General features: G+C 35.3%; 1 protein-coding gene across 1 annotated transcript in view; it reads left to right on the top strand.

The window, feature by feature from the left end:
• The window catches only part of SH2D3C (SH2 domain containing 3C), a 503,667-nt gene that overhangs the window by 155,258 nt on the left and 333,128 nt on the right, over positions 1-15,281 (top strand). Inside the window, exon 2 of the mRNA XM_044058698.1 lies at positions 11,503-12,256. Within this exon, the coding sequence (XP_043914633.1) occupies positions 11,503-12,256 (754 nt within the window). The remainder of the gene's footprint in view (positions 1-11,502; positions 12,257-15,281) is intronic.

Genomic DNA, 15,281 nt, shown 5'->3' with positions numbered 1-15,281 from the left:
AGTTGGTCAGTAAGACGTACCAAGTAGAGATGAAATGGATCTTTAGACTAGGGGCACACTATTCCCCTGGCCTAAATGAACACGTCTCTATACAACCTGCACTGAGAGCAAGACCTTTAAACAAGAAATAACTTTTTCCTGTTTAGTCTCATTCTTTTAGACAACACATATTTGTTGTATTAATTGTAATAACACAGTATAGTATATCTTATTGTGCATAATAATGTGTGTACATAACAATAAATTTACATATACCCAATTGTCATACACTGTTATACATACTGTTCCTTATTCAAGCTTATATACTATTTCGCCTATAGAGACATTGAGACATATACATTTACAGCTTCTAGTCATTTCATTAATTTTGATTGAGTTTTATAATTTTTTATATACATATATAGTTTTTTAAATGTTTTTAAACAATTTTTGAATATTTTTTTAGATGCTATGTTGAATAGTTTTTTTATAAATACTATGTTAAATAGTTTTGCATATGTGAGTGTGTGTATGTGTATACATATGCACTTACGCTTTTATGGCTGGCTTTGGCATATAATTATCAAATGTTGATTTTTAGAAGTGTTGTTGACCATTTACTGCTTTAACAGTACCTAGCAACCTGAAAATGCATTTTCATTTGATTGTATGTAATATTGAACTATTACTATAAGTAGTATGTGTTTTATTCTGGCATTAGATCTGAAGAAGCTATATGCGAAAGCGGTCATCTGTGTTTTTATTTTCTTTATTAAAGTTACAGTTTGGATTTACCTCTGGTTGTGTTTTGGACTTTTTGTTATTGTGAAAATGATGACAACTCCACTGTTGCTATTTCAAATTCAAAATGTATTGGTCCCTCCTTCCATAAAATAGATATCTTAAGTGAAAAGAATTTGTCTAAATTTTTGTGAACAGGTGGGTCACCAAGAACTTCATGCAATGCCATGACTGCATTCATTAAACTGGATGGAATAGCATTGCCAGACATTTGTAAATATGCTGTTGCAAATACATTTACAAATATGAATTTTAAATATTCTGAAAAAAAGAATATATGGTATAATCAGAATTGTCTTAACTAAACCAAATTGCCTAATGCATACGCTTTTAAAATAAATCACATTTGACAGATTTTGGAACCACAGAATATTATATTTCCTATGTGCCCTTAATTTTATCATCATTGTAGGAAATTAATATTCCTTGGGAAATATCAAATTGTGAATTGTTATCCTATGACCCACATAATAGCCCAAACCAGTGATTTAGGTACATCAGATGAACTTTGATAACAGAATAGATAAGATAGGTCATTATTATTTAGGTTGTATAATAAAATGATAGTGTTATTTGAAAAAGAAAGAAATAATTATAAAAATTGAGTTTATGACTATAAAAACAATTAACTTTGGATTCTTTTGACACTGAAATCCATATAGTAAATAGTGTTTGTACAGGGAAAGGTAAATTGGAAGGCTTCTTATACTCAAGATTTATGGAAATGGAATTGCTAAGAAATATAAATGAACTGTTCAAGTACCATAAATCTGTAAGAAATCAATCAGTCTAATTTAAGATAATTACTGGCATACATATTTCACCTTGTAGACTTTTCATATGCATGTTAATGTAACCTTATCATGATGGCATTGCCGGTTTGAAATCGCTGATTTGTATCGTTGCTACTGGTCTTGAGAGCAGATTTATCCATTTTGGAGCAAAACATAAGAAATGATACATATTTTTAAAAAATAAGCCTGTGCCATTATCTCCAGTAATATATCTGCTAGATATGTTTAATGATACTTTCAAGACTTATGAGCTAAATATTTCCCTGGTAATGATGGTAACAAAATGATTTGGACAACTGGAAAGCTTCTCCTAAGTTTGAGTTTTCAATGAATAATTGGTAGAATTTGTTTAATAAATATTTACATTGTCACTGGAGATTGACTCTGTGATATATGTAATTGTTTTTGTTGGGAAAGCTGTGCATGTGAACCTGTTCATGTTCCTTATTGTTTCTTCTTCCTTTATCTTTCCTCTTTTTTCTTGATCATGCTTTTACTTTTACTTTTCTGTGTTGAAGTTATTGTGGACTTTTGTAGTTATTACATTTCCTATTAATAAAAATATAAAGACAGATAATATTAACAAAACCTATGACACCTAGCCAAGGAAGGTCCTAAAATGAATGTGGACATAGTTTCATGTTCTGTGTAAAACAAAGTTGCAACCATTGATCAGTATAGGATACACAGGGGCCAGAAAATGTTTATCAGCAATAAACGTATTAAGGATAAAATAAGCCATGGAAAAGAAAGAGAAGCCAGTTGGGGTGATAGGATGAAAACAGCTAATGGGGAGGGTTTGGAGATGGCAGGTGTATGTGCAACTTCTTACAGAGACCAGAATCCACATGTATTCTGTTTACAAGGTACAGCAACAGTGTCTCTGACGACACTGCAGTAGTCATCCCCTAGAGCAGGGACCTTGACCACCACCATACGTATGATGGTTCTTGGGTCCATTCACATAATTTCCCAATGGTTCCCATACTCCCCAGGACTACAAGTGAATTACTGTCAAGACTGGCTTCCTGAAGAGCAGGGGAGCCATCCAACTAAGGGTCATAGCATGGCTACCCAGGCAGAGCACTTGAGGGGATGCAGGAATTGGCAGGCACAAAGCCAGAAGAACAGCTGGAGGGCTATACAGCACTGTGAGGAAAGAAAAATAAAATAATGAAAACTGAAGGAAAGTAAAAACTTTGGGTTTCTTGAAGATAACAGATGATAGACAAATAATTTTTGGGAGGTACTTTACAAGCATATTGACTACAGTGACGTTAGACAGTAAAGACATATGTTATATTTTTATATAAATACAGATTTTTGGATAAATAAAAAAAAATGTGTTAAAAATCATCCTGCTATTTGTGTGTTGGAGTGATCATATACCATACAGGTTGAACTGCTGGATCTGTATGGCAAGCCAGTAAGGTCCATGCATGCAAGAAATATGTTACTGGTTTATATGTAGCTTTTCAGAGGTATCAGTTGACCAGAACTTTCATGATTTTTTGTATTTTTTTGAGGGATTTTGTACAACTGTAGAGAATATATAGTTTTCATTTTATGTTCACATAAGGCAATGCATATATGTTCTGTCTGTGATGGGGTGTGATTCACCATTGTCATTATGTGATGGGTGATATATGCACTAAATTTGTTGTGATGAGCTCCTGTTCTTCCCTAGTCATTGTATCTTGCACATTGGACACATATAGACTAAGATGCTCCACTCTACTAAGCACACAAGTGACACATTAAACAAATGCACTTTTTCTTTCCTGTTAGTAATACTTTATTAATCTGACACATAAAATGTAAGATACTACACTCTTCTTTGATATAAAAACATTGATCAGAGACATAATTCCTCTGTCATAATGCATACATACCTTGTTGTATCTTAAGTGATCTTACAATGAGGTAACCATTGATATACAACACTTACTATCAACATATTGTGAAGCTCAATATGTTCTACTTCCTTTGCTGACAAAGAGCAAAGAAAAGTCACAATATACTGATGCCCTCAGTACATTGAATGTTGTGCATGGCACAGAAAACAGCTAAAATATTCATAAATGTAAACATATTTTAAAATGGCATAACCACCCCCGTTGCACTTACTTTGGGGTAAGTGCCACAAAAGATACGTGCATCACCAGCAGCTGGCTTGTAATTAACAAAAGAGTAGAGTGTGTGTTGGATATACGAGCCCTTTCAACAGCTGTGCACACAACCATTTTCATAGTCAAAATGTTTTGCTATTAAATAGTGTATGATGAGCCAGCCCATGGCAAGAAAATCTTTGCAATTACAGATGACACCTATGAATCATAAATAAAATTTAGCATAATATGAGCCTTCTTTTAAAAAATGGTATTAAAATATGTCTATGCCACTGATGGGTATTAGCTCGTGGAACTATGTTAATGAAAAGGAATAAGTTTGTAGTAAAGATTGGCTGCATCTTTAATTATCAGGAAACATATTGCTAGCAGAAAAATGAAGCAATTGAAAAAAAATCATAGCATTTTGGCCAAAAATTGTCTGCCAAATGAAAAACTGCATGCAGAACAATGGCAAAGATGTTATTTGCAAATATTAGCAGTCTAAGTAATGACATGCAAATGATAATAAATAAATAAGCAGTGACTGGGAATTGTCATCCTAACAGAAACACAAAGAAGACTGACAAAACATTACAGAGAGATATACAACACTCTTCAAAGATTAGGCTAAATTGTATAGCAAGAAGATTTGTGGTGCTTATAAGTATAGCATTAGACCCAAAAGTACGCTATCTTAGGGGAAAAAGTTTCAGAAGTGGAAGGAACAGCAATACTTGTCCTCCTGAAGAGTCAAGAAGTTTGCATAATTGAATCATATAATTTTCAAAAGTAAATTCATTGATTTAGATAAAATGTAGAAGTTTACAGTTGCCCTACTTATAGGAATAAAAAACTATTTAAATACACATCTAGTTACTTGAGAAATGTTTCATTTTATTTTACTGATCTTGATAAAGAGTACAAAGCCTTGTAGAACAAATTGGGAAGAGCATACAAACGCATTACAAAGAATTAAGATCAGATAAATCAAAAAGGAAAAAGGAATTTCAGGAGAAAACAGTAAATGAATCTTGAATAGGACTAAAAAAGACATTTTAAAAATGACACAAAAAATTGACAGTGACATAAACTGCCATGAAAGAAAAAATGGAAAGTAAAACTTAACAGAAAGAAAGAAATGTATAAAAAGAACATTGTCAGCAACTGTTGTGATGGAGCTTATGGAATAAATTGAAAAGAACCCAAGGAATACAATATAATAACCAATATAAAGGCTAAAATTAATTTCAAATCTGTAAATCTTAAAAAGGAAGAAAAACAAGAGATAATACATGTGTGGCGAAAGAACAGTCTACCTATATCTGTGTATGTATATATAATATATATATATATATATATATATATATATATATATATATATATATATATATATATATATATATATATATATATATATATATATATATATATATATATATATATATAGCCACAGCTTCTTCTAACAGGTCAGCTCTTAAAGTATTCTTGAGCATTAAAAAGAAAAGCTGAATACATTAGTTCACAAATGGCTGACTGAAGTACAATGTCATGTAAAATCAATGTTCTGTAACCCAGCATATGGCTAGCTCTGAAAAGAATTTTCAGCATCTACTTGTTAGAAACTTAGTTTTAATACCTCCCCATGCACTCTAACCCTAATTGTTCTTATCCTGACCCACCATACCTCAGAGTTGATAATTATTACCCCATCAATTCACAAGATCAGGTGTTGATAAGTGTTACTGTCATTATGAAATTCAAATAGCTGGGCATACACCAGTATATATCCTAGGACAGATAATATATAAAATATAGAGTTTGAAAAATTTAGGAATGGCTTGAAAAACTCTTACCATGAATGTTTAATAAAATTCTTAATGTTTGTAATGCACCAGAATATTGGAATAAGGAAGTAGTTGTTTTGTGTACACAAGTACACGGAACAAGTGGGATTCATTAAGGCATTATCTTTTTCTTTATTAGCATGTGTTAGAAAATTGCTGGAGTTCATTGAATAGAAAAAGAAATGAAAGACTTAGCAGAATATTATACATGATATATCAGTAGGTGGAAGAATATTTCATTAAGATTTACAGCTACATGTAGCCCTTATTTCTACAGCAACATTAATTGAGCTAAAATATTAATAGATGTTATTTGCCTGGATTTAGCATTTGATGATTGGGATTGCATGACGTAACTAAAATACTAAAATAATATAGACATAGCTTATGTTTGGTGGCCATTTGCGGAAAATATGGAGTGGAGGGTTAAAATTATGACTATAGAATGAATTTAGACCTGGGACTGCATTTGTTTAATCTGTATAGCTATGACATCATATCATCTAGAAAACTATACATGCTTAAAATTATGATTATATAACTATAGCGAGGGTGATAAGAACACTGTAAAAATGTTCAATAAGACTTTGAAAAGACAGAGATTTGGGCAAACATAACTCATTTATTGCTAAATATTAATAAGTACCAATAAGATTTAAGACTTATTTTAAAGGCAGGCATAACATACTATATGGTAACAAAATCTAATAATGAATAGTTATAGGCAGCAAATTACATTATGAGGCATGTATATATCAAACTCACAAAAATTAAGGAGAAGTTATATGATTTATTAAATCAGAGATTGAATACATAAGAATTTATAAGATGCAGTTCAGAGTATGCATTATCATTGTGGTCATTATGCAAAAAAGCATAACAAATTAATTTAATTTAATGGGAATTAATAAGATAGTAGATGCCTGAGTAATTTTACTTACCTGTAAAAATATACATTATGAAATTGTACAGCCAGAGTAATAAAATGATTATTGGTGACTAAATGACTTATAAATCAAGGAAAGATGAATATTTGAGTAATTGTCCAGGTTTAAAGAAAGTACATAGTGTGAAAGTTCTAAGAAAAAAGATTGAAAGACTATAGAAAAAATATAAAAAAGATTAAACACTAGAGCAATTTGGGTACCTGATTAAACTGTTAAATTTTGTCATAATTTGTCTAACAAAACAAAGCAGATTTAAACATGAAGTTAATTAAAGCAACATTTAGATACAATAGCTGCTTTGGGGTGTAACTCACTAGATATATCAACTAACTAGAAAGACCCAAGAGGTTGCTAACTAAGAAGATTACTGTCCTAAAATACTACTCTAACATAAACCATCAGAATCACTGTCCTTTAATTCACAATCTTATAAACTTCTTTGGGTAGAGTTAGGCCTTGCCTTCTGTGCCATTAGTGGCCCAGGAACCCAGAGGTCCTGTATGTCTTGTATATCTGCAAATCAAATAGCCCCACTAATACCAGAACCAGGGTGCTAAATCTTCACCAGCAGATAAAGAAAACATAGTGGACAGAGAAATTCATCATTCAGCATCTCCCCACATCCCTCTGCAAATTAAGGAGTGTGATACATAACCTTCCTTCAAATGGATTCTGGATGACTGGATGGGTAGTTACAAATTCACTCTGGGCTTTACTACCTTAACTCTCTATGGGGGGGGGGTATAGCCTAAGGGTGGGTACTGACAAGCAAAAATGGTCACAAGACTTATTTGCCTTGCATTTCCTATTTTCCTAGGTATTGAAATACGTAAAATAATGGAATAGTGATGTTTATGATTATTTGCCAGATCATGTGAAAGAATGAATGAATGGTCATTTTAGTTTTTATGGTATTTGCTGCCTCCATTAAATATAATTCCTTATTAAATTATATACATTGTATCTATTGCATTTAACGTAGCTGGTATTTCTTCTTGTTACTGGTTGTCTATTTTTTTAATGGTAAAAAAAATAATAATAATAATAAGTCTGAAGAGTGCCTCATTTTTGCTCAATGTATAAAATGCAGTGTTCTTTAGTTAGATTAATGTTGTAGTAATCATAGCCACTGGTACTTTTGTCATTTAAAACATAATGTCCATCTGGACTTCCAGGGACATTTTCTAAATGATGTTTTTGCTATTTAGTCAGATGTCTGGCTATGTTCAAGGCTGTGCTAAGAAATAAAAATGCTGTTGTGGTTAATAGATTCTACATAAGGACTTCCACACATGTTGCATCTTTTGTTTAAACCTTGAGTGTGACATTGAGGACTGCAAGGTTTGTCAGAGAGTTAGAGACTGTGAGAAGTAGGTAGTACAATAAATGTTATTCCCTGCAACATTACTTAAAAAACAAAAGGTTTGAGGCCTTTACTCAGTCCACCTTGTTTTTCTCAAGTTCATTGTTGGAGGAAGTGTATTAAGGGGTAGGCATACAGATGATGAGATCTCAGCATTCAGTTCCCCCATCAGGACTTGAGGATGTAGGCTTAGTACAGGTGCCTAGGTCCCCTGGATCATACACCTCAGAGAGGCCCCCTTGGAGTCTGTCATGTCAAGGGAGATAGGTATGTCCCATTGAGCCAGTAACCATAGTATGGAACTTGGAGGTGATGACCCTTCATATGGATGTCTGTAGCTGAATTTTGTTTTGTTATTTCAGAAAGGAATGACATTTTTTTCCACTGTTCTTCTAAGAGAGGATTTCCCTGGTTATGTTGTAAAAGTTTGTGATTCCTCTCTCTACTCCTGACCCATCCCAGGCTATACCTGAGCAATGATTCTCCTTGGACCATGGCATCCTTTTGTCATTGCTCCCTGTGTCATGAGCTCCATATGGAAAAAGAAAGAGGCACCTCCTCCTGAAAAATAAGTGGATGATTCCTCAGAGAATGGGGGGAGCACTGGGTTATTCCTTCCAAATGTATTTCCCCATGGTATATAACAGAAACAGAAAGCACCATTTCCTCTACTAGGAGAAATTTCATTTGGAGTTTCTCTTTGCAGGATGAAAGAACACTTCACATAGGAATCCAAAGAGGCATCAGAGACCAAGAAAATATATTTTAATTTACAAGTCTTAGATGCCCCCAAACCTATGGCTGTTTTTCCAGTGTTGGGAGAACTTGAAGTTGTTTTCCTGGTGACCTGTAAGGAACCAGGCACTCAGCACCCAGCATCCAGCCCTTGCCCTAAAGAAACCTGACAGATTCTTTAGGGCCCAGGAATCCCAAATACTCTTATATACAAACTCTGTCACAGGTCCAACAATGGTGTATCTGGATCTTGAGAAGGGATCCTGGGTGGTTGCTGCTCTAAATACTCTTACAAATATCAACCCCCTCCTAATAAATACCCATGATACATAAGGACACAGTTGGCTTAGATTACATGGCTAGGCTTATAAAGGCCCTGGTTTTTGTTAGTCTAGTATATGCCTTTGTACCTATGAACCTGTTAAACATGGTCAACTTCTTCAAAACTGTCACCAAAGCCATGGATGAGGGGAAGATGCTGCACACCACCTACCTTGACCTAGCCAAAGCCTTCAACACTATTCCCCACTTGGGCATAATAGATAAACTCTCCCAGCTACGCATCAACCCATATGTTACCAGATGGGTAGCTAACTGGCTCACTGATAGAACCCACTCAGTCAAAATGGGGGAAGCCACTTCTAGCAGTAGACTTGTAATGAGCAGTGTACCCCGAGGATCAGTCTTGGGGCCTCTACTGTTTGGGATATACTTTTCTCAGGTGCAAGCCAAAACCAGTGGTCTGTGGCTGACCAAGTTTGCAGATGACTGCAAGCTAATTGCTGTCTTAAATTCCCCTACTGATGTGAACATCCTCCAAGGGGCCTTACCCAAACTAATGACTGGTACCAGAAGCATGGCCTCAAACTGAATGCCAAGAAATTCATCATAATCCCCTTTGGGGAAAATGGAATCTCCACTAATTATCACATTAATAACAATGTACTAAGCACACAATCAGTCATGAGGGACTTTGGTACCCAGGTTGATAGCAATCTGATTTTTCACCAGCACATTGCCTCCATTGTATGGAAGGTTTTCTACATGGCCCACCTCAAAAATAAGGGTATTTCATCCAGGAACAAGGAGTTCATAACATCCCTGTATTCCTCCCTTATCAGACCCATTATCAAGTACAGTGCCCCTTTCAGCAAGTACCTTGCCAAGCAACATGCAGCAGCTAGAGAGACCACAGAGGTTCCTGACCAGGAAAATCCAGGGTCTCAAACACCTGTCCTATACAGATAGGCTAAAAGCCATGTCCCTCTACTCAGTCTCATGCAGACTGCTCAGAGGTGACCTGTGTCTGACATACAAGGCCATCTCAGACCCAGCCGTGATGGAGTTGCTGCATATCCGTAAGTCAAACTCCACTCACAACCTGCATGAAAGGCCTCAACCTGGTCTGGGACATTAATAGAACTTGTTGGCAGAATAGATTTGTGTCCCAAAGACTCCCCCCATCTGTGGAATAGACTCCCTCTCCATGTCAATCAGAGTTCATCTCTAGCCCTCTTTAAGAGGAACCTGGACGACTAGATGGGAAACAGAAATTGCCCCCCTGGGATCCCACTTGTGTCCCTGCTGGACAGGAGAAGCAGGTGCTGACTTTGAGGGAACAAGGGTGAAATTCTTGGCTAGGCTTATAAGGGCTTCTGGGCCAATAGCCTATTATCATCCTATGAACCTATGAACCTCTAAGGAATACTGACTACTAGGCCAGTGTGGTAGGAATGCATACAAAGCTGCCACTTTGGTCTTTAGGTCCATTAATTGTCAGGTATATATGGCCAAGTATCACATTTTCACTTGAAACCAATCAAGAAGAAAATTAGCAAGCTGACTGATGGGATCCTAAGTGCAAGTCTACAGGAACTCACTGTCAGTCAGGTAGCAAAACACTCCATACAGCAGACAGGGCAACAGCTACAAGGTTAGTTATAAGAAGACATGCCTGGCTAAAGTTACAACCTCTGTACATACCTTCTGTAAGCATTACTGACTGAGCATCTCTTCCAGGGAAAGACCTGGGCTTGCTACAACCATTTTACAGACCCTGTTGCAACCCAGCCCTTCCTTTCCTCACCATCTCCCTATCTCTATGAGCTCTGGGACATGTGCCAGTAGTTATTACTATGGCAACAGTGATCTAAATGAAGAACTCTTTGTGTGTCTTGAAAATCCTTGTCTGGCAGGGGTACTGTATTACTATGCTATCCATTCTTTTCATATCTGTCCTTATAGGGCATCAGGCTTGCTCACAGTTGAATAGACTCAAGGAGCCCTTTTTCTTTTACTCCCATATCCTCTACTTAGAAGTTAAATATTTATCTTTGGTAGAATTAATAAGACCATGCTATTTAGCTTTTAGTGTAGATGCCCATATGTCTTCCTGGGTAGGAAGACTCTACAATGGTGTAGGCGACATGACTTGAAAACATAGTGATAGCCATAAGGACTGGATATCTGTCACACCCGGAGAAGGAAGATGCTATGGAAATTTATAGGGTTGTCAAGCCTTGAGCAGCTGAGTTCCAGTTGTTCAGATTAATGCAACAGTGAAATACTCCAACATCATCTATTATGGTAAATTCTTACACAACTGCACTTATTTTGTATAGCATATACATTTACTCCAGAGGCCCACTAAATCTTAAAGATTCATCTTCTTTTTAAGCCTGGTTATATTGCTACCCTATTTCCAAATGGTAGCATGTTGGATAAAATAATCAATGTAACCTCTCTGTAGTGCTCCTGTCATTGAAGGTGAGCCAATAAACTTGATAAAATGGTTTTGAATTTTAAAAATGTTCTATCTCACATATAAACCAGATGTTATTAGTATGAACCCAGTACATCAAAACTGGGAGATGATTCATTGGTATAATTACTCGGGTATAATACACCAGCCTTTCTCCTCTCTTACAGAGTTTTTTAAATTTAAAGGATTTGGAAGCCTCGGTAACATACCATGGGTTTTCTCCAGACGCTCCTCTACTGCCACCTGTAAAGCGGACACAGAAGTTTCAAATGAATTTCAGCACCATGGTAGTCTTCAGGATGATGGCATGTTTAAAACTGTGGATGACATGGATACTGCTCCAAGAAGTCCCTCATATGCACGGTCATCTGATATCGTTAGTCACATGGGGACAATGCCACGAAGTAACTTACGTCGTAAAAAGAAACACAGTAAGAAGGAAAAATCATCAAATGAGACACTTAACAAAAAAAACTACCACAAGGAAATGCCACTGTCTACACCAAGTAATCCATCTTTACCAGATTCTCTATTGCCTTCTCCCCCAAATGTTTCAACTTGCAAAGACGAAGCTTCCCCCACAATGAAACTTAATCAAAATGATGACGCCCCACTGCAAGATCCAGGAATGCTTTCAAATGCACCTGTACTAGGTGATCAGTGCCATGAAACTCAGGTACAGGTGACAGCGGCTAATAGTCTTCACATGCCTAGAGTGGCTAAACAGCAGTCCATAAATACAGAGGAAGACGGCAGTGCAGGGACAGAGAAGCCTGTCAGAAGCTCATCTTGTGAAGCCAATGCAAATATCCATGAGGAAGATGACAAAAAGGAGATGAAAAGACTTCCATCCCAAGGACCCACTAGTGAAGCTCCTGAGCCAATTCATGAAAGTATCACTAAGGAGCAGTCAGACGACAGGTAAGACAGTATCATAGACATATATTTTAATAAGCATGAACCAATGCAATAAATTAAGACCTTAACAGAATTAGTGGAGTATAACTCCCAACAGAAAGTGTCAGTTTCCATATTGCATAAAAATGAATCATAAATAAATTAACTGTATCTTAGTCTAGTTAGCAATGTACACAAGAAAGTAAATGTTTATGTCATTTTTAAATGTATAAGATGATTCAGAAAAGTTAGTATCAAAATTGCTATAAACCTGTATGACAATGTAAAATCTCCTAATGATACCTGCAAAGATACTTAAAATTTACTGTTAAATCAGCTCTGTATGGTAGTTCTGGTCTGCCCATTTATTTACTTTCTTTCTATTACATATTGTTCTTTTGCTCACAACTCCTCCTCTGAGTTTCCATTCTGTACTTTATGCATACTCTTCTCAGTTTCTGTATAATTTTTGCTCTAAAAGGAATACATCAAGCAACTGTGACACTCAGTATAGAAACGCCAATTCATGTTACTCATGAATTAATTGTAAATTAATTTCAGATCCATAATGTCATGCAGTTCTGTTTTATAAAACATATCATCTCCATCTGAACTGTTCTATACTATGATACTCTAACCATGTACTCACATTTCCTTCTTTCCATTTTTTCACTAAGCATCGACTGAAAATGCATTTTAATACCTTTCGACTGGTAGCTGGTGATTTCTTTTGAGTTGTTCTCATTGACTGGCTACTTCAGTTAAATTAAACCCTTCCTCCAAGTAAATAGAACCTTGAAAGCGATTCTATTTTGTAAAAAGGTGCAGGGGCGAAGCCCATCATTGGGGGAGTGAAGGGCTTTTCCCATTTTGCCCAGGGTTGATTTTTATAGCTTCTTCCAGTATTGCACAGAACTCTCCTATTAATAAAACGAAAATGATAGAAATTGATCAAGAAACTTTCAAGTTCTTGTGGAATTTCTCATTCAGAAAATTTTAGTAGCTCTTATTTATATTTCTTCCACTTCATCCAATTGTGTGTATCCTTCATGAAATGTAGATTCCAGACAAAGGCATACTACCTTTGATGAAATTTCATTAGTGGTCCCTGCTCAGGTATCAGTTCCATTTCTTACATTAATGAGTGTTAATTTTTGTTGTTACGTCCCACTACACCTTCCAGTTCATGTTTACCATTTAACATAAAAATGCATTGTTTAAATATATTTGAAAGTACAGGAAGCTATCCTACATCTTATAATGTTCCTGAAGTATTTGATGAAATTTGATTGAGAGATGGCTGACTACCAAATGCAGATCGGTATGCATGAAAAAGTATTAGGGCATAATGTCTTCAAATGAACTGTTGTGTAATCATGTAAGTCCATATCAGGTTCCTTTAGTGCATAGCTTTCTTGATAAGATTCTCTGAACTACTTGTGTTTTAATTTCCTGATCTGCTGTTCTGAAATCAAAAGTTATAGACATTATTTTTTAGTTTCTGAAAAAATTCCATTTTTGGATGTGGAGTTATTCAAAGACAGAGTTAACCAAAGATATACAGCAAGGATTTTCAGGAAGAGTACATATTCCAATTCTGTTTTTACATTTTTCTAGCGCTCACCCATTTCACCAAAAATGTTCTGTGGTGAGAGGAGAACTTCTAAGTGACCAGAATGACATCTTTGGAAGTAGATATTGTAATAGAGTGTAATAAGTTAAGGGATATGTTTTTGAGCTGAGCTTACCCAACGTCTTTAATTGATGACTTAATTGCAGAAGTTAAGGAAAAGAGACAGATTGGTCATTTTTGGCCAATTTTAAGAAAAAATATTGAAATTGGTGCACCCATTTATCAACCACCTCAGCCAAGGGAGGAATACACAATGAATAACAACTATAACATGAGTCTTATAACTGGGTATAGTTTGGACTCTAATATTTTAAAAGAAATTTTGTTTAAGAACTGGCCCTTGTTATTTCACTCACAGGTCAGAACAAAATTGGCTAACAGACCCACTATTATATTTAAGAGGGGTTGTAACTTGAAGTGTATTTTAGAGAAGACTTCAAGAGAGCCGCAAGCTCATGCAGGTATGTTTAAATGTGAACCATACCCATATTGTAAATATATAGAAATTGGGCAGACATTCACAGTGAGGAATCAGAAATATAATATAAGATATAACTACAACTGTAATTCTCATATAGTAGTATATTTAGCTAATTGCCAAGGCTGTGAATTGTTTTATGTAGGAAAAACTGAATGCAGAGTTAAAGAATGAATTTATAAACACATTTATAGTATCAAAAAGGGTAAAATTTTGAATGCTTTAGCAAAACATGTAATTGAGAATCCCAGGCACAATTTTAAATTTAGAGCCATTGAACATGTGGACAGGGATGTTGGGGAGGGGGAGGGGGCAGAACCAATGATTTTAAAATTTGATGGACAAGAACTTTTTTGGCAAGTGAAGCTGGATGCATACCATTATCCAGGCTTGAACGACTTATGTTCAATTGCCTGTCTATTAAAACTTAAAATTATTTCTAGTTTTATATGTTTGGTAAATAATGATAAGTTAAGCTATGAGTGAGGTCGCAGGAACACTACACAGCAAAATCTTCTAAAAATCTGCAGTTCAAAGAACAATAACTCCAAATAACTTAGGAACGTTCTTTATTTCACATTCAGTGAGCGCTTTCACCCATAAGGGCTTCTTCAGACTGTGCAGAGTATAACGTAAGGCACAGCCTTAAATAATCAAGACTAATTAAACAATCCACATCCAATTTAAAACTTAAACAGAAAGGTTGCTATTCAAGAAAAATCATTGGACTACTGTTCATTTCTAAAACCTATAGAAATATTTCTGTGACACAAAACATATATCTAAATAAAATACTTATATTGCCAGAAAATATCTTACCATGACATATATTAGGTTTATCTTGCAAAAATTTGCTTCGTTAAAATTTCAGCAAGCATTGCCATCAATGGCATTAACGATAAACAACCACTTGATGGCAGCATTGCTAATGTTATAAC

Source organism: Protopterus annectens, chromosome 16.part0, assembly GCF_019279795.1.
Source record: "Protopterus annectens isolate FY-2018-M chromosome 16.part0, PAN1.0, whole genome shotgun sequence".
Classification (NCBI taxonomy): Eukaryota; Metazoa; Chordata; order Ceratodontiformes; family Protopteridae; genus Protopterus; species Protopterus annectens.
The sequence above is the reverse complement of the archived record's forward strand: the minus strand, read 5'-3'. Positions and strand labels throughout refer to the sequence as shown.